This window comes from Cervus canadensis, chromosome 28, assembly GCF_019320065.1.
Source record: "Cervus canadensis isolate Bull #8, Minnesota chromosome 28, ASM1932006v1, whole genome shotgun sequence".
In the NCBI taxonomy this organism is placed as follows: domain Eukaryota; kingdom Metazoa; phylum Chordata; class Mammalia; order Artiodactyla; family Cervidae; genus Cervus; species Cervus canadensis.
This window is the reverse complement of record NC_057413.1, coordinates 26923252-26943350: the sequence shown is the minus strand read 5'-3', so window position 1 is coordinate 26943350 and position 20099 is coordinate 26923252. Positions and strand designations below refer to the sequence as shown.

General features: G+C 56.3%; 1 protein-coding gene across 1 annotated transcript in view; it reads right to left on the bottom strand.

The window, feature by feature from the left end:
• Window positions 1-1246: 1246 nt before the first annotated feature.
• The window catches only part of TRAM2 (translocation associated membrane protein 2), a 68734-nt gene continuing 49881 nt past the window's right edge, over window positions 1247-20099 (bottom strand). The window contains exons 3-11 of the mRNA XM_043449291.1: window positions 18203-18312; window positions 17641-17757; window positions 12160-12218; window positions 10928-11012; window positions 10316-10386; window positions 8651-8755; window positions 8316-8459; window positions 7412-7575; window positions 1247-6290 (exon numbers count right to left, since the gene is read on the bottom strand). Of these exons, the coding sequence (XP_043305226.1) occupies window positions 6217-6290; window positions 7412-7575; window positions 8316-8459; window positions 8651-8755; window positions 10316-10386; window positions 10928-11012; window positions 12160-12218; window positions 17641-17757; window positions 18203-18312 (929 nt within the window). The 3' untranslated portion in view covers window positions 1247-6216. The remainder of the gene's footprint in view (window positions 6291-7411; window positions 7576-8315; window positions 8460-8650; window positions 8756-10315; window positions 10387-10927; window positions 11013-12159; window positions 12219-17640; window positions 17758-18202; window positions 18313-20099) is intronic.

The window sequence follows — 20099 nt, the reverse complement described above, 5'->3', positions numbered from 1 at the left end:
GCCGTGTCCCTTGCCCACCGCTGGTACCAGCACTCGGGCAGCATCTATTCAGCACCGACACGGACATCTGGTGGCTTCTGCACAGACTCAGCCCCGTCTTCTTTTAGCCAAGTGACGCCGTAACACCGTCATCCCTCCTTATCCGCACCTTCACTTCACAATTACCACAGCAAGCCACGGTCTGAAAATATTAGATGGGAAGTTCCAGAGATACTTTGTAAGTTTTAAATTGTGTGCCATTCTGAGTACTGTGCTGACTCTTGCACCATCCCGCTCTGTCCCACCCGGGATCCTCAGCCATCAGTGTGGAGATCCAGGACTGCCCCAAGCAGCTGCACCTCTTCCTGACGTGTGGTCAGGTCAGCAGTAGCCCAAGGCTCCATCGTGGCGTCTGCGTCATACAGCTCACATCACCTCACCATTCAGTCACCTCACCACACAGCCATTCGGTCACCTCACGTCACAAATAGAAGGGTAAGTGCAGCACAGTTAAGATAAAAGTTTTAGAGACCACATTCACATACCTTTCATTATGGTATATGTTTGTAATTGTTCATCTCTTACTGTGCCTAATTTATAGACTTCATCGTAGGTAGGTATGTATGGGAAAAAACAGTGTCTATGGGGCCCGGTCCTGTCTGGGGTTTCAGGGATCCACTGAGGGTCCCAGAACACACCCCATGGATGCTGGGGAGCCACACGGCAGGCATCGGGCACAGTGCGCCTCCTCCTGGAGCTTCCTCACCACCCCCACCCCACGTCGGCACACTCCTGTCCACGTTTACACCTCCCGTTACAGACACAAGAGGCGTTCTGCTACCCACCACTCAGAATAACTGACTTGTTCTCTGTCCTTAATTCCAACTCCCTTACTCACATGACCACAGTGAACAACTGTCTCAAAAGATATGCAAGAAATTACCAACAGTGAAAAACATTACAAGTGAGGCTGAAATGGACGCAAACTCATTGTTCATATAAAAGCACACTTGAGAATACAAACTTAAGATTACAGTTGGTGCAAGTTCTTACAAAAAAGAGTTTGCCAGCAATATCACTATTTTCAAACAATCTTATTTTAACCTTTTCAATCTTCAGGGTAAGAAACATACTCTATAAATGCATTGAAGCAACACCCTAATCAATTCCCATATAGCCATCTGACTTCAAGGTGAAATAAAATCACTGCAACTTAAAAAACAAATGTGAGCATCCAGGTAAAAAGGAATTATACCTGAGACAATTAGACTAATAATTCTATGCCTTTTATTCAGTTATTTCAAAAATATTTGATCATTTGTTTCAAAATGTACATTTAAAAAAATTCATACAAAACTGTAATTTGTTTTAAAACCAGACAGAAACAGTGGGAAAAGGATTTGGAAAAAAGTTCACTGAAAGTAAAATGAGCCCCCTCAAAAACAAACAAACAAAAAAAAAACCCTTTTACATGAAAGCATAAATACGGCAGGTACAAATTTTCCTTGAGTTCCTTGTTGGAAATTTGGTCCATAACATGAACAGGCTGAAACACAGAAGAGATACTTCGTCCACATCTGCATTATGAGTTGCTCAGGGCACCAACAGCCTCAGCTCATCCTTCAGATGTTTATTAAACAAGAGAAACGGAAAAAGATGAGGTGTAGAGTCTCGTCACATAAACACTTGACTCTGTACCCAAGGAGACGGTGGTACTTACCACCGGTCAGAGGCGATCAGGTGACCAGGGCTGTCCACCCATGGCTGATTCCCAAGAAAACCTCCCTCCTCTCCACACACACTCTTGAACGCTTTCAGCAAAGTGCTGGTGATGCCTCGGGTGTCTCACAGATCTTATTCTCAGATGCTAACCTATTAATGCCCCATCGTGAGGATGTTTTTTTTTTTTTCCTTTTTAAACAGTTTAAAAAATACAGGGACTTCTAAGACGATGCTATCATGTTCCACTAGAGTGCCACCAAGGTCACGAGAACGACAGAGGGAGCGTGGCTACTGTTTCTTCTCTGGGGATGACGACCACCCTCCCGTGGGTCCCGTCCTGCCCCAGTGGCCGGGCACTGGAGGGGACAGACGGCCTGTGGGAAAGACCACTGGCTGGGAGAGTTATTGCACAACCCGGAAGAGTGAGGAGGTGGCGGGAAGGGGCGGGCGAGGGGGAGCTGATGCTCAACAAGGTAACACTGCATGGAGGGGCGTCTGCCACAGCCCAGCCGGACCCACGTCAGACGGGCATCTGTGAGTAACACTTGTGACCGGAAGTAAGAGTAAACACCTTCCTGCATAAACTTTGGGTGGAATGGGAAGAGGCTACTGCGAGGGTACCTTTCCTTCTACATGTTGGGGGAGCTGGATGAGCAGGGTTCAGCGCATGGGCCAGAGGCATGGCGGCCTGGTGCCCAGGGAGCCCCGAGAGGGATCCTAACGACCACTTGGACTCAAGGAGGAACTGGAAACCACCAGATCCTGACAACAGGCGGGGGTGAGGCTAAGATGAATGAGGGGAAACTGTCACAGTCCGCGTCCCTTTTCCACGTAGCTGTACTGGGGCTGGGGGCTGGCCACACAGTGCAGGTGGAGGCCAGGAGACCCCGGCAAGTAAGGCACTTCTGACAAGAAGATACAGGATCAGCTCAGGGCAGAAAGAGGCCTCGCAGAGCCAGCGCCCCCATGCTTTCTGGGGACCTCCATAAAAGAATGAGCTGGTAAAGGCAGGCGGCTGGGGGACCTGTGGTCTTTCACAGCCTTCTGAAAGGAATCACTACTCACGCAAGAACTGAGAGAGAAGCTGGTGAAGGCTCCTCGCTGAGCCAGCCATACCTGGGGAGAGACGCGACTTAGGCCCCAAGTGATCCGTCAATAGTTCAGTTGTCCAGTCGTGCATAAGCCCTCCTGAGGAGAGGGCTGTGAGCTAGGATGGCAGTGGGGAGAGAAAGACCACTCAGCGGTCCTGACTCACAAGCCTACAGCCCACACTCCACGGGAGTCAGGCCCTGACCCTCAGGAAAGGGGGTCTGTTCACTGGGACACGGAGGCCCCTGCAGGGGCCTGAGTCACGTGCAGACCTCCCAGCCTTCTTGGCCCCCAGGCCTAGGACAAACCAACAGGGAGGCCAAAGCCCAGGATGGAACCCAAAAGGCTGCAGGGAGCAGCCACCTCGAACTTGAAAAGCAACCCAGGGAACAGAATTTTATGTGGTGGAACCCGGAAGGGGGGCACACACCCTGCCCGTACCTCCTACTCAGCACCAAGGAAATAGTCAAAGGCAACGAGAAAGAAGGTCCCCAAAGCAACCCAGCCACGCGCATCCCCGAACACCCGGCCCAGCTCCAGGGCTTTCCAGTCAATGGCAGCCTCTGCAGAGGCAGCCAGGGCAGGGATCTAGTCTGGTTTCTGAAGTGTGGTAGCTCCACTTGGGACAGAAATGGGAGAGGTCCTCATTGGGAAAGGATGCAGGTCTAGGGCTAGGACTGACCAGGCCCAGCTCAGCCTGCTCCTGGGACCCCAAGAACTGCCCTGCCTTCAGAAGGGGCACCTATAACCTAGGAATAATATGCAGTTATCAGAACCTGGAGCGAGAAAACAACTTCGCATCATGGAGCCTCCAGGGAGGGTTAGGATCGCCACCCCAGGGCCTCCTCTCCCACGCCACCAGGTGCCCCCACATGTGCCAGCCAGCGATGCTGGCGTGGGGCGGGGCTGCTGAGGTAGATAAGCGTCTGCTTGGCTCCTGGCAGATGGTGCTAAGCAGCCTCTCAAACTTGGGGGCGTCTGGCCGGGCCATCACAGAGGATTTGAGACTGAAGAACATAGCCAGAATGGCCAAACCAAGACGAGGAAGCCCAAGTTCTCAGGACCAAGCGGAACTGAGATCTGTCGGCCCCTGGCCACACACTGTGAGCCAACCTGCCACAGGCTTGGTTCTGCTCTGAAGCAAATGTGCCAGGCACGCCCGGGGTGACAGGCACCTACAGTTACCCTCTCAGCCTCCCCTCAAATCACTCCTGAAGCTGGCGGGTAGGACACTAGCCTCCCACAATGTTCTCAGGGGCCTCACGTGGCGGGGAAGATTTCCCCAACTCTCATCGGGGAACCGACCGACCCCATCGTTTAGGTCGCAGAGAGAGTCGGCCCGGCCCCGGGCTGGTGGTACCACCGTGAAGCACTTGGAACCGAGGAGACCACAGGCACGCCAAACACCTGTGTTGTCAGCGATCACCTTGGTACCCGAGAAGGGACGCTGCCCTGGGCAGTGCCTCAGCTGCGGCTCCCTCCTCCCTGGCCCAGGGAGAAGGCATGAGGCTGGCCTCCGGGGGTCACTGTCAAGGACACAGCCTAGAGAGGACTGGGCCGGGTGCAAGGCTGGCGGGCAGGCTGAGGAGGCTGCAGGCTGACCCGGGCTACATACACAGCATCCCTGGGCAAGGTAGGAGCACAAACTTGGCTACAGCTGCGAACGGGGAGGGGGACTATTTGAATGGCTGAGGGCTTTCTAGACTGGGTCCGCTGGGTTGGTACAAGCCACCCTTTCACTAGCATTCTGCCTTGCAGCCCAGGTAAGTGTCAGGGAAGGAGAAGGAAAAGATGGGAGGAATTTGCATTTTCACAAGCATTGTCCCTCTCCTAATGGTAATCAAGAGAACCCCTTCCCCTCTCCAGGGCCTCATGGTGACAGAGAAGCGAGGGTCTACCAGACTGTCAGGAAGCAAATCCCAGGCACTGGGAGATTAAAACTTCTCTCTGGGGCAAGTGACCTGGAGAAGGGAGCTGCCTTGATGAAGAGACCCATTTCTCCCCTGCTGGGTAATAACCCAAAGTTTGCTTTCTACTCTGATGTCAGAAAGAAGACCAGCCTCTCAAATGGCACTAACATGCCTGCTCTCACCAGCTCCACTTGGCACTCAGGTCTCCTCCTGAGAGCCTTGCTCCCTGCTGGAGTCCTCTCAAGGCACCGTGAGGCCTGGAAGCCTTGTCTCTGGGGGGTTGGGGGAGAACACATGGGGGGAAGGTGCAAAAAGACTCCCGTCAACAAGGCTAGGTCTGCCCACCTAACCAGCAGAGCGATTCTGAGTCAGCCTGGGTTCACACCGTCTAAAATGCTGTGGGCATGCTCAGCAAACAGCAGCAGACGATGACAACAACTCCATAGGACAGTCAGCAAGTGAGGCTCGAGGTTGAGGGGCCTAGGTGACCCTTGCTGGGGCACCAGGGGTCAGCGGGGAGCTTAGTGTTCCTGCAGCGAGAGAGATGAAGTCAGGGGCAAGGCCAGCCCCCAACAGGCAGGGCTGCTGGGTTTAGAACCGGCGCGTCCCCCACTGGGCTGGTTTGTTAACTGCTGTTTGGTTTGGTTGCTGGTGAATGATGAGAAGCGCAGTGCAGCTGACGTGCCACAGAAGGCCAGGTCGACGCCATCATTTCTGCCGCGTTCTCTCTCTGGAGGCGCCCGCCGCACAGGTGACATTGATCTTGCTGTAGAGTGGGACGACTCGTCCTCCTCTAGCAGGTCCCCGACAGAGAGCAGGGGTGGCTGCCGATGCACCACCATCCTTCTGGAACGAGTGAGTAGTCACGTCCCAAAGCCAAACGCCTTGGCACTTAGGACTAGAAGGGGCCCCCGGGGCCGGGGGGAGGCTCAAGATGGCACGTGCAGAACCGGAATCATACATCTCGTCAGTTCATCAGCACCTAGGAGATGATGATCCAAGAGGGCCGGTCTCTCCTGCTGCCCATCCACACAGAGATCACTGCTGCCGGCCTGGCGGAGGCTCCATGGCACGGGGTGGCTGACTCAAGTCCCAGGGACTGGGTGTTGGATGGCAAGCACTGCAGGCTTAGCCTCCTCTCGTTGTAAAAAATCAGACACGGAGAAATTGTACAATAAGGTACACTAACGAGTAAAAAGAGAAACAAGCCATAAAGGAAAGAAGAGGGCAACAGGAAAGGAACCATGAGAAGAGCCTGGGCTTCTAGCAAAACCCACCCAGGACAGAGGGGAGGAGGTGAGGTGGCCGGAGGAAGGGAGAGAGGGAGATTTTTGGTTTTATTGAGAACAGTTCACGGAGAAGGAAGAAAAGACAGCCGAGACGTGAGAAAGAGGAAAAGGCCCTGTGTGAAGACGGGATTGTGCTGTTTTGAGGCGGGGCATCTGGAGCAGGAAGGCAGGTGGGGGGGCTCCCTGCTGGCCCCCACGAGAGGATTCCTGTTCTCAGCGCTTTGGCCTTAAGGAGACTTCAGTTTCTTAGTCCGTGTGGAGGTTCCATTCTCGGCTTTCACCACCCCATTTTCGTGGTAACCTGGGAATGAAAGGAGACGGACATGGTGTTTCTGTTGCGTCTGAAGCGGGAGGCAGGGGGTGGGGGTGGGTGCGGAGGGGCGGGGGGGAGGCCTGGCAGCTCTGCATGGGACAAGCCGAGGGGACCCGGGCTGCAGCCCTGGGTGGCAAAGGACACCAGCAGGCTGCTTCCAGGGGCTCCTGATCCCCCCTAAGGTGGCTGGTCTCTGCACTTCAGCAGGAGGGGCTGGGGTGACACATGGTCACCTGGGAGCAGACCGAGGCCAGCCCAGACCCTCCCTGAAATCACTCCAAAGCCTCTGGAGTCCTCCGCTCCCCTGAAGGGCACTGGCCGGCTTCAGCAAAGCGTCAGGGAAGCTGACCGGGAGGACAGGAGGTGGAGGAGAGGCTGCAGGGACAAGGCGGTACCCCCTTGCCTGATGCTCCCTCTGCCCGAAAAAACCATGCTTTTTCTTGTCAACAACACCCCCGTCTCCTTGCTCAGAGTCAGAGGCTCATCAGCTGCAGCCTCGCCCCGTACCCACCCCCGCCCCCGGCCAGGCCTGACTCCTCGCCACACCCAGCCGCACACGTGTCTGGTTCAAACACACACGAGCCCTGCCAAGCAGGCCACACCTGGAGAAAGGCCGGTGACTCAGAAGACAGAGCCTGGTGCAGACAGGCCCCCAGGCTGCACGGAGAGCTCGGGGCTGGCAGCGCCCCAGGACCTGGCAGGGGCCAGAGAAGAAGGGGGTGTCCCCCCGTCCGCCAGCCCCTAGCGCTGTCACCTCGGGTCACCCCTGAAGAGAGAGGCAGAGCCAGCATCCTGGGAGACAGCCAGGCAGAGACGCAGAGCAAGAGGGCAAGTGAGGACACGCGGGCAGGCAGCCGCCCTTGATGGGGTCCCCAAGGCCACCCCGAGGGCATGCTTCCTGCCAGAGCTCCCCACCCCAGTGCCGCCCTGCCCTCTGCGGCCACGAGGGCCCCCGCCTCACCTGCCTCCCCCGCTACAAGCCGTCTGGGCCCAGCCACGTGCCAGTCAGGCCCTGGCAGGAGCCAGAGAGCCCCAGGCCCAGGGAGGAGCGGCGGGTCTGGTCCAGGGTCCTGGGGGAGCCCGCCTGCCCCACGCAGATCCGCACTCACCCGACTCCCTCTTGATGAGCCTGGCCGCCAGCCTGGGGGCGGCGGGCACCCTGCGCTTGGCGCTCTGCTCACTCCAGTACTCGCGCCAGTGCCGCAGCTGCGAGTGGATGAAGCGCCACATGAGCCAGGCCTGGGCGGCACACACCAGCAGCAGCACGCACAGCCTGCGGGGAGAAGGGCCGGGTGGGCTCGGGCGGAGGCACGGCCAGGACCCCGCAGCGCCCGGCCCGCCAGCCCTTGGGGAAGAACGTGGCTGGTGCCGGGCTCAGCTCCAGGCGCGTGGCGGGGGAGGCCGGGAGGAGGTGACAGATGTGGCTCCAGCTCCTGTCACACCTCCACATACCTGCCCGGGACCTGCCGCCCAGAACGCGGCACATGTAAGCTCCATATCATTGGGGGCGGGGGCGGGGTGGGGGTTGGTGAGGTGGGGTGCGGTTCAAGTGAACCGAGGTACGATACAGCAGAAATCATTCTAGAAGACTGACTTCTCACCCAGCGAGCAAAGCGGACAAATCTCTGATGCCTCCACCCCAGATCCCGGGGGGTCATGAGGACCGTGGCCTCCTCGCTGCCCTCCTGGCCGCTTGGGAGAACCCGCTGTGAAGAGCCCACAAGGGGTCGTGACGGACGAATGAGAGGCTGTTTGCAAACCCAGCACCCGCCGTGAGGCATGGGCCGGCAGGGGCTCTTGTTGGCAGTGGGACCTGGCCTGCAGACTGACAGACTAGGGCCAGGCAGGAAAGACGGCTGTGACGGAAGCAGGGGGCCGGCATCTCTTCTCCCGTCCTGGCCGGATGTCTGAGATTCCCCTCTAAACATCAAAGTGCGGGAGACCTGGGGGACTGCCCCCTCCTGACCTCCAGCCGAAGTTGGGCCGAGTGCACGAGGCTCCTGGCCAGCTCACCTGCAGAGTAACGTGTTGAAGTTCCCCTTCTCGGGGTCAAAGGCCTGGTTTTCCATGCGAGCGAGGCCGAAACCGATGGCCAGCACAGCCAGGGTGAGGATGAAGAGGCGGGTGACTCCAAATACGGCCGCCCAGGCGTTGAACCTGCCCACGGGGAGGTGCAGAAGGAGTGTCAGCCTTCGGGGCCCAAATGGAAAGCGGGTTCAAGGGTGGTCGGGGAGGGTGCTTGAGGACTGAGGTGTCAGATGCTCCAGGAAAAAATAACCCCAGGGCTCCAGCTACTGCTAGGGCGGGGCCCTCCCATCCCACCCCCTACCTCAGCCCAGCTCACTCACAGCTTCTCGTTGTTCTCGTCCGCGAAGTGGCAGAGCCGGGCCGTGTGGAAGAGGAACTCCGTGGAGTACTGCAGCAGGAGCAGGATGAGGCCCAGGCGGCTCAGGCTGCGGAGACACCGGTGAGCCTCACAGTCCCGGAGAGACGCCCATTGCCGGGGGGCCCCGCCTCACCCCGCGATCCAGCTCTGCGCCTTCCAGTCTCTCCCCACACCGAGCCCAGCCGTTCACCTGCCCTGTCTGGGCCGGCTGCCCCCGCCCGCTCCCCCCACCGTGGACCTGGCTGACTTCACAGCACCCGTCACTCTGGCCCGGGGTGGGGCCAAGCACAGAAAAGGTGTTCACGGCGAGCAGCTGAGCTGTGCGCGGGTGGAAATACGGGGGGACTGGTGGGAGGGAGTCCCACTGCGCGATTTGTCATCCAGGTCCTCACGGCTAAGAGGCGCGTGAAGATGCAAAACTCAATACAATGTAAGAATACGTGCGCATGAACCGGTCTCTTAAACCACGAGTTCTCTGGATCCAGAGATGGTTGAGAGAAATGACTGAAGGTGGCCCGGTGTCTCCACGTAGCCGGGGCTGGCCGGCGGGATCGTGCCCTTGACCGCCTCAACCTCGCTTGCCAGCCCCGCTCCCACCTCAGGGCCCTGCTCCTGGGGTCGCCTCTCCTGCAGAGCATCCCCCCCCAGGTCTCCACCTGCCTGACTCTGCCACTCGCATCCCCACCAAGTCCCCTGCTCAGAGAGCTCTTCCCACCACAAAGGGGCCACCTCCTCACCCTGCCCATCCCGGGAAACTCTTTCCTGACTGATGCTCCTTCCCTTCCTTCGAGCGGTCCTGCCTGTGCCCCCTCGGCCCAGCCTCGCCTCACTGCTGGGTGACCGCAGGCTGGCTTGCTCAGACCTGCCCTGCACGCAGCACAAAAGCAGAGCGGGCCCCACACGGCCCATGCCCCTCAGAGGCCTGTCCGGGCATGGATGCTGCTCTCAGCCTCCAGACAGGAGAGCTGACCCCGCTCTGGGTAGCCCTGTTTGGTCATTCTCACAGAAGACCCCAGGGCCCGGACCCCCGGGTCACCTAAGAAGGTTACACAGTGCATTGCTTTCCTGTCCTGCTAAAAAAACCCAGCCCGAGAAAACTCCAAACTAGAAGACACATCCTGCCCAGCGGGGATTCTCTTCACTACAGACACACTCGGGGTGACGGCCACGCTTCTGACCTCAGGACAGCCAAGCAGTGCCTACTCTACACTTCACTGCGGACCAAAGGGAAGTCCAGGGCCACGAGCTCTGGCAGCGCCCCCACCTGGACGCGTGAGGCGGGAGCCCCGCTCAGGCTGCTGTCAACCTGCAACACCCTGGGTCGGGAGCTGTATGCCTCAGATCCCTCCCAGCTCTGTCTCGGGTTGAGGCGGTCACTCCTGGTGGTCCACGTGGTGGCACAGTGTTCATCCCACTTATCTTTGTAGTTTTCTCTCCTACTCGTCGGAGAAAAAATCTGGTAAACGTAAAGGAACCATCCACTGTCCATCTATGTGTTCCCAGGTGTCACCATGGTGCGTGGCGCACAGGGCGTGTCTGATAAATGCCTCCTGATTGAATGACAGTGTGGAGAGGAGCGCAAACATAAAAGGGCAGGGAGACCTGGCCCGCTCCGGGTCCCACTCACTTTAAGAGGTACGCGCCTGCGATGTGGATCAGGTACAGACAGATGTACTGGAGCTGCCGCGGGATCTCCTCCTGCAAAAAAAGAGACACAAACGGTACATGTGCTGACTCCCTTAGCCTGAGATGCAGGAGCAGGGGAAGAAGGTGCAGGGGGAGCTGCAGAGCAGGGAGGAGGGGTGCAGAGACCGGGGTCCCCCCACAGACCTGTGCACCAAGCTGTACAAGGTCCAAAAGTAACTCAGTGGTCAGAGGGCAGGACTGGGTTGAAAAAGAAGAGACAGGGACTGGGGAACAGGGCTTTTGGAAATAAGTCAGAGGGAAGTTTAAAAAAAAAAAAAAAATCTCTGTGGAAAAGGCAAACACCTCTCCATCAGCTCCCCTGAAGATGAGTCAGGTTTCCTCCAAAGTCGCATGTCCTCTGTGAGAGGAAGAGGCTGACCTGGCAGCAGCCCCCAACAGTCCTGGAGGACGTCAGGGAGACTCTGACAGGCGCTGGCTCAGCATCTCACTCACACCCCCATCTCCACCCCCCCACCAAGTGTGGGCGGCCAGAGGGAGGAGCAGCAGGAGGGTGGGGGACAAGTGGCGTCAGAGAGGAGCGGCGAGTACTCACCTTCCGTACCTTCTGGAAGTACAGCTCGGGAAGTGCGTGCAGCCAGTAGGCCAGCTGGCACAGGTAGAAGAACTTCACCTGGAAGCTGGGGACGAGGGGGCCAGTCACCCGGAGGGATGGAGAGAGGCCCCTCTCAGGGTGGGCGGGGCAGGCGGGTGAGGAGCTGGGCTGAGGGAGGGGCGGGGCCGATGGGGGAGGGCTGGGTGCAAGGAGCTGGGGCGGGTGGCTGGCACGCATGAGACCCCTGGGCCGGGACACTGCTCCACACGTGGAGGGCCACAGGAAGCCCGGGAAAAGACACAAGACGGATGAAAAGAGCAGAGGACGGGGGTAATTCAGTCCAGAGGAGGAAAGGCTAAGGAGGGGCCTGATTCCAGAGCCCTGTCAGAGAGGAGGCAGTGGGCAAGTGGGTACATGCCAAGGCAGGCAGGGGTCTCAGCCGCAGAGGATGGATCCAACTCCACCAAGTCTCCGGGGCTGCAGTTCTAAGGGTCTTAGGAAAGGCTGAGAGTTGTCTCGGGGGCACGGCACGAGGGCCAAGCTTTGCCCTCCTGGGGTCCCATCAGAGCTGGAGGCGGGAGGGTGCTGCGTCCGACGGAGCTCAGAGACGCAGGTGTGGATGTGAGCAGGTGCCAGGAGGCACAGCCCACGGAGCTCCAGGCAGTGGCTTTGCTTGCCCCTCCCTCCCGGTGGTTTAGGAACCCACTACAGACCCGATACTTGCGCCCCCCCACCCTTGAAATTCACATTTGAAATCCTAACCCCGCAGTGACAGGGTACCAGGACATGGGGCCTCTGGAAGGTGATGAGGGCACAGGGGTGGACCCTCCCGAGTGGGATTAGGGCCCTGGTGACAGAGACCCTTCTCTGCTTCTGCACATGAGGAAGATGCCATCTGTGAAGCAGGAAGCAGCCTCAGCAGACACTAGGTCTGCCAGCCTCCAGAACTGCGAGGAAGGACTGTCTGGGGTTTATAAGCCCTCTGGACCCCCGCCATCTGCAGCCCTCCCTGACGGCAGCCGGGCGGACACCCTGCACCCAGGCTCCTGCAGGAAGCACCCGTGAGCGGTGGAGGAGGAAGCGGCTCCCAGACCGGCCTCCACGACACTGGCCCCAAAAGGCGTGGGGGAGTCCGGTCTTCATGCCCACTGGCCCATGTTCTGCCAGTCTGGGGCGAGAAGCTGGTGCACCCAGCCCGCTCCTCCCGGGGGCGAGAACGTGACAATACTCACGGGAGGTACACGTGTGGGTAGTCTTCCCAGAGGCTCCTCGGGTTTGTTAAGTACCCTTCCTGTCATGGGCGGGAAGAGACCGCGTTTAGAGACGTGACCGCGAGGCCAGCTGGGGCCCAGGGCAGGCCCGGGGGTCAGGGGTCAGAGCCACACCTAGTCCCCAGATGCCAGAACGAGGAGGCAACGGGAAACGTGAACACGGAGGCCCTCTGGCACTTGGCCAGTCTCTTTATGATAAAAAAGAGTCGTGATGTAGGAGGAAGAGCCCTGCTCTGGGGTCTGACTGACTGAAGACCCGCGTCTCACTGTGGGTCTGACCCTGACTGGCCGCATCCTCCGAGCAAGTTTGTCTCCCTGAGCTTCAGCTGGCTTGTCTGTAAAATGAGGATAAAAATACCCTCCCAGAGTTATTGTTAGAAATAAATGTGACAGTTTATGTTTATGTGACAGTGTGGAGTATTATGCCTGGCATGCAGGCACTCAGGAAATGCTTGTAGGGTGAATAAGCAGATCAACTCCAGAATCACCGTCCACTGGAAACATGAAAAGCCTCCTCTGGTTTTTCACAATGCCGCGAGTAAAAAGAACAGCAGGACGCCACAGGCCTCCCCAACGGCGTCCTGCGTGACACTCATCGTACAGTGCAGTCCCTGTCCTGGCGCCAGGACACCACCGGCCTTCTTTTTTGGCCTTTTTTTTTTCTGGTTCTTTTCTAGCCCTTCTTTGCATCTCCAGCATCTAGCCCAGGGCCTCTTACAAGAGTTAAGGGGGTGGGGTGGCGTGGGGCAACCTGAAAATCCTCCAATCACAAAACACCTGGACATGCTGCATGAAATCTAACATATGTTCTTTCAGATGCAAAGCTGGGCTCACAATAAGAAAGGCAAAACCCCTAGGGCCCAGGAGGGCAGAGCAGGGGGCTGAGGCTGTGGAACCAGGGCACAGGTGCCCACATGGGGACAGGAAGACCCTCAAAGGGCTACCACCCAAGAGGAAGGGGAGACTAGAAAGGATCTGACAAAGAACAGTAGGAGAAGAGGTCGGTGTCTGCTCACCCTCGGCTCAGTATGGAAACAAAAAAATACGACCTCCTGAACATCTGTAACCTCAGATTCACTTTCACATGGGTTTGAAGCGCACACGGACATCACCTGTGTGTCCAGGAGTTCCCATCTAAGAACTCAGCATTGGTGATATCATGGGCCAGTGAGACCACTGGGACATACTCTTGTCCAAGGACACCATACAGTGTTCTGACATGCAAAGCCTTGCTGAAGATGACTTTATAAACGCGATCACAAAACATACAAGCAAACAACCCACCAAGAGTGAGGAGACGGACGGGACGCTCAAAGAGGACAGAGGAGGTGACGGCAGCCTGACCTCCTTTTAGAGACAGGGAAAGGAAGGAGCCCCGGAAACGAGGTGACTTCTCCGCAGTACAGCTGAAATCTGAGCTGCAGCCCCAGCCTCCTGGTCCTGGCACCCCAGGCCTGGTTGCCCGGTCCGCCAGAAAGAAACCGAGCTAGTGGCTTGGATGAGGAGGCCAAGAGTTCCAGGTGTTCCCACCAGGACCAAGGACCAGGCTGTGCTGGTTCACAGAGGAACCTCCAGATGGCTACAGAGCCTCAGCCTTATTTCCACGGGAGGGCCAGTCTACCCCACTTGAATCACTAAACAGCTGAGGACATTTCAGGTATGGCCCATGGCCCCAAACCCACGACCAGGGCCTCATTAACACAGCTTCCCAACTGACTGGGTGCCCTCAAGCACAGGCCCAGGGCAGTCATGGTCTCCCCCCAACCTTCCAGCCTCATTCCCATCTTCCTCCTCACAGTCCGGCAGAGGTGGGAGGCTCCGGGGCGAGCTGGGTGAAGAGAGGGCTTTTCTGCATTGAGGTCACCCCTCTCTGCCACCCACACGCCACCTGCATCAGACACCAACCCCGGGCATAGAGGTTCACAGCCTTCCACCCTCCCATCCAGGAAACCAGAGCAGGCAGGACGTTCCTTCCTGGAAGAAGCACCAATGTATTTAAGGAGGAAAATGGTCCTTCGAGGACTGAGGTGGGAGAATTGCTGCCAAAAAAAAAAAAAAAAAGACTGGCCAAAAAAAGCAGCACTGACAGAAATTTAAAGCCCAGAGAATCCTGGGCTATTAAACAGGGACCCTCCCGGCTTGGCCCTTCATTTAGGAGACAAAGAAGTCAGAACTGTGAAGCCAACGGGCGGCAGAGAAACGCCCCAGAACAATGCTGCCTGCCTGCCTGCGCCGGGCAGGAGGGAGGCGCGCGGGGCAGCCGGAGGAAGGATGACTCACGGCTCTGAGAACAGTCTTTTCCAGACCTCGGGCCAGGCAGCCGCCCAGGGAGGCCCAGGCCGGGACCCTCGGAGCTCAGCACACGGAGTGTGGGCTCGCCGCCCCCGGATCCACCCCTCCGCCGGGCATGCCATCTGGGGGCCTTTGGGGTCCTCTGTTCCTTCCTGGTTCTACACAACTAGGTAGCAAGGAGGCTACACACTCCCTCCCCTCCCCCAGAGCCAGAAAGCACCAGCGGAAGAGGAGAATCCAGTCCTAATACAGCCAGCTGCTCCCTGGACTCACAGGTCCTTCAGGAACACCACTGCGGGGAACACCTCTGTCTGTCAGGAGGCGGCCCTGACCTGCACATCTGCCCCGAAGGTACTCCTGGGCAAAGCTCTCGTTGAGCGCCCAGCTGCAGGTCTACACCAGGAAGGGAGGCATCCCTGGGAAGCCAGGCAGGGGGACCAGGCGCCCACCCAACCTGATTTCCACAGTAGAGTTATGTTTCTTTGCCCTGAACGATGAACAGGAGTTGGGCTAGATTAAAGGTAGGAGGTTGACATTCTTATTAAATGATCACTTGGCCCATCCACAACCCCATCACCCTGCCTACATCAATGCAGAAAGAAATCTGAATCCAATGCCAAGATAAAACCAGTTATTCTGTGGGGGAGGGATTTAGGGTCAATTTTTACTTTCTTTTTTTAAACTTTTATGTATGGCTCATGTTTAAAAAAAAAAAGATTATCTGTGAATTCATAAAAACACATGATTGATTACTTTAAAAACTGCTGAAAGCTGGAACAAGAAGATACATTTGCAGTTTATTCCCTCTCACAACAATATTGAGAGCGCACTCGGTACATGCTGTACCTGCTGGGAACACAGCGAGAACTGAACTGGGGGGCCAGCTGTGAGCACAATTCTGGGAGCAGTGCTAGGCAGAAGCAGGGAGCAGAGAACACCCGTTAACAAGAAACACCAGAGTAGAGGGCAGAGTGCAGCCGATACAAGAGGAGGGGAGTTCTCTGTGGAGGTGACGTTTAGGTGGAGAGTTGGAAGGCATGGGATGTCAGGGGATGGAGCGCTGCCTGCGAAGCCCAGGAGACAGGAAGGCCAGGAGAGTGAGAGGAACAGTGGGGGCTGGGGCAAATGAGAAGAGATGGAAAAGGCTGGCCCAGAGCTTAGTTAAAAAGCATAATTTCCCCGCAAGTGGGACAGCGGCTTTGAAAGCAGGGGGTGCGTGACTTGGTTTACATTCTATGAAGATCTGTCTGGCTGGGCAGACAATGGATGGGGGTGGGTGGATGGATACAGGAGTGGAAACAGCCGCCTTCTACAAGTGGTCCAGCAGGGATGATGGTGGCCTAGATTTCAGATCAGGGCTGCCTAGCTGGGGCACTAGTGACGCCCAGGGCCAGACTGGTCTTTGCTGTGGAAACTCTCCTGTACACTGCAGGACACTCAGCTCATCGCTGGCTACAGCCACTAGATGCCGGCAGCATACTGTCCAGTGTCCCCTGGAGAGACCCACCGGCCTGGGGGCAGAGATGCAGGCAGAAAGCAGGGGACAGGCCCTCCACATTCTGGTGGAGGCAGGGGGCCTGCTGATGAACTAGCTGGAGGGTGAAAGAGAAGAATTGAGAAAAAGTTCCTCATAACAGAAACGCATGATTTTAAAAACCTAGCTGCTTTTTACTCCTTTTACATAATGACCCTCTCTTCTTCAGTCACTTTCACTTGGAACGGCATGGAGGGAGCACGTGAGGGCTAAGAGCCACACGGTGGATAAGGACCGGGGTCACTGGAACTTTCCAGGGTCCCATGGTCTATCTCGAGCTGGAGGCGCTGAGTGGAGGCCTGGCTGTCACCACAGTAAAGGCCTGTTAGGAGTGAACCTAGGAAAGCACGACCGCGCCAGACTAATGAGCCTCGCTTACAAGCCCTTGACGGGCCCGGGAGAAGCAGGGACTTGGCGTGGAGCCTTGCACACTCTGGAGGGGGTGGGAAATCCCCTGGGTGAGCAGCTGGGTCACAGCTCGGGTGGACGGTGGGGTGAGACTGAAAGGGCAACAGTGATTCAGAGATGAGGCAAGAGCAGTGAGGTGTCTGAGGGACCCCAGGGTTGCTCTGCCTCAAGGGAGCTCCGGGTCTCCAGAGGCCGCGGGACCCAAACACCCAGCAGCAGGGAGAGATCTGAGCCCAGCGGCGTGGCGTGTACACCTCCTTGGGCCCTGTCTGTGCTGCACAACAGCAGGGGGCGCTACCCGCACAGACCACCCCGAAAGTCTGCCCCAGGGCCTGCTCCGCAGCACAGAGGCCTGGGGCCCTGGGTTTCAAATTCCTAGTGTTCGGTGGTTACAGAAATACAGGCAACATGCTGAAGGACATGCTGAGTCCTGCTTTGAGAACACGTGTCCAGGGTTCAGACCAGAGACAGAGAGGTCCTGAGGATGGGAGAGTGGGTCACTGTCGCTAAGGAAGAGGAAGGGGGGTGAGGGGTCAAGGGAGGCAGGGAAAGAAGCTCCTAAAAGATCACAAGGTTGCAGAATTTTCCAAGCCCCTGGCCTGGATTTCTCACAGGATGATTCTAGCTCCTGAGGAAGAGACCTGGTTACAGACAGGAGGTGCTCCAGGCTGTGGCTGGGGAATTAAAAACTTCCTAGCACGACCGGCTTGTTAGAGCGAACCTCAAAGGACTGTCCACATTCTGCTGTACAAAGGAATTTTGCTGTATCAAAGGTTGCTTAACAGTCGTATTATGCAAAGAGGGGAGGCAGGTCAGCTGTCTGGTCCTCCAGGCATTCACTGGGGGTGGTGCTGACTCTCGGGGGGGCTGGCCGTGCCCTGGGAGGCCAACGTGGTGAAACCGAAGCAGAGACTCAAGTCCTGTCCACTGCGGAACCATGTGACCCCAGGACCACTGCGAAACCTGAGCTTGGATTTCTTCAATCCATGACCCAGGTGCCCGGATGAAGATAAACCTCAGCTCAAGGGACAGCACCATGAGGGGGCCCTGGGAGGGGACACGGAGCTATGGAGCTATAAAGGAGTGTTTACTTTGGGACCAGATGATGCTCCCCGGCTTCATACAGCCCCTAAACCACTGACCCCTCTTCCACCGCGACGCCATGGCTGCCTGGGCCCCAGCCATCAGCAGTCACGAGGACCACTCACCGTCACCACCACGTAGAAGCACCAGATCACCGAGCTGAGATGAAAGACCACCAACTGCCCAGACTCGTTGAATTTGCTGTGCTTGACTTTGGAGAGATGAAGCCGTTTGCTGATTTTCTAAAGAACAGAGAGAGGGACCTGCGTGTTAATATGTAAGCGTATGGGTAACAGGCAAGCTTCAAATGCCTTTGCTCTCCCCACAAAGGGGCTGAAGCTATTTCGTGTGAGTGTTGCACGTGCATACAGTGTTTAGTTGAAGGCAAGCACTCTGAGAAAGGGGCGAGGTAGACGTCTTTAGCCGAGATGTAAAGGCAACATCCCCAACCCGTGCCGTCTGAGCCCCGATGACGCCGTTTCGACACACTTCAGGCAGCTCCCTCCTGTGAATAAATGCCACTTCCAGGAGGCGGTAAGGGGGAGGAAGACCACAGTGTGGTGTGGGAGGTCAGTCCCCCAGGGCCAGCTGGAGCCTGCGAAAGAGGGATGGAGGCCTCCGAGCTGCGGCTGCTCCATCCGTGCGCCCCCCCAGCCTCCCACCTCCGAGCCCAGACCCAGCACTCACGTCTAGTATGTACTCCTGCACCACGGCGTGCAGGATGATGGCAATGAAGATGTAGAACAAGACAGTGACCAGGTCTTTCGGGCCGTAGTGGTAGTGCACCGTCTCGCCGTCTGCGGAGGCAAGGAGAGCCACGTGAGCATCCCTGGGGGAGGAAGTGCTCTGCAACCCACAACTGAAGGGAGATTTGGAGCGGACTGTGCCATCAAGGGCTTCCCTCTGGCTCTGACCCCAGACTGAGAAGAAAGAGTTTATTCTGGAGAACCCACCCAACCTCTGGACCTGGCCCCCGGGAGCACCAGTGAGGAGGGGTAAGGAGAAGCCAGCCCATGGCATGCCCTGATTTGGACAGGAGGGCTCAGTGGCTGCAGCTAGGGGTTGGAGACAACCAGCTTCCATCACTCCCCGGCTGTGTGACTACAGAAAAGTGACCAACCTCTCTGAGCCATAATCGCCGCCTCTGTAAAAATGGGACTGCAGATTATAGATTTCATCGAGGAAGCACGGGGTGGGGTTAAGATTGTGGACTCAGAAACCTCAGCTCATATCAAAACTGTCATTTATCTCCTCCCTCTTTTTTTATTTTTGATCATACTGTACAGCTTGCAGGATCTCAGTTCCTGACCCCAGGTGATGGCAGCAAAAGCCCGGAATCCTAACCTCTAGGGCACCAGGAAACCCACTCCTTCCTCTTAAAAAAAAAAAAAATTGAAGTATAGTTGACTTATAATATTGTTTTGGTTTTAGGTATACAGCAAAGTGATTCAGTTAAATGTAATTTTTTCTGATAACGTTCCAGTATTGGTTATCACAGAAATTGAATGCGGTTCCCTGTGCTATACGTAATTCCTCGTTGCTTGTCTATTTTATATATAGTATTGTGCGTCTGTTAATCCTATCTGTCAATCCTAACTTATCCCTCTGCCTACCTTCCCCTTTGGTAACTATAATCTTGTTTACCATGTCTGTCGGTTTGTTTTGTAAACAGATTTATTTATATTATTCTTTTATATTCCACATATGAGTGACATCATATAATACTGGTCATTGTCTGACTTATTTCACTTAGTATGATCATCTCTAGGTCCATTCATGTTGCTACAAACTCCATTATTTCATTCTTTTTACGGGTGAGCAATATTCCACTGTATACATATAAAACATCTTTATCCAGGAAAAAAAAAAGAAGAGGAAAACTATCATTCGAAAAGATACAGCACCCCAATGTTCACAGCAGCATTATTTTACAAAAGCCAAGACATGGAAGCAAACCGAAGTGTCTGTCTACAGACGAATGGATAAAGAAAATGTCATTTCTTCCCCATGTAGCTCTGCGGCACCTCTATGTGTGACCTTTCTGGGCCTCAGATTCCTCATCTATAAAATGAGGACAATGGAATTCTTGTACTATAGGGTTTTTGTGAGGATTAGGTGACTTCAAAAATGCAAAGTGCTTACTTAGAATAGTATCTGGTGTATAGGAAGTATTGTACATGTACCTGCTATAATTTTTGTTGTTGTTTTGGTTACATGCAAGATGCTTACCAGTGCCTATAAGCATACACTAAAGTTATTAAAAATAGTATTTAGTGGTGATAGATGACATGCAATTCCAGATATCTTAAGTCTTGCTCTGCGAGTGCAACCACGCCCTCCGTGGACAGAGGAGGCTCCTGCCTCGGGTCCAGCTGGCAGGCCTGCGGGAGTTCAGGTCCCAGGCCTGGATCCCTGGTGCTCAGCGGCCCGCCCTCCCCCCGGCCACACTGGCCACCTCTCCAGCTGTGCTGCCTTCGCGCTGAGTCACACACACATGAGTCATCTCTCTTTGCTGGGATGCGTTTACCAGAAGGTAGGCCGGGGTGAGTGAGTTTCAGGGTGGCCACAGAGCCAAGCAGAGCTG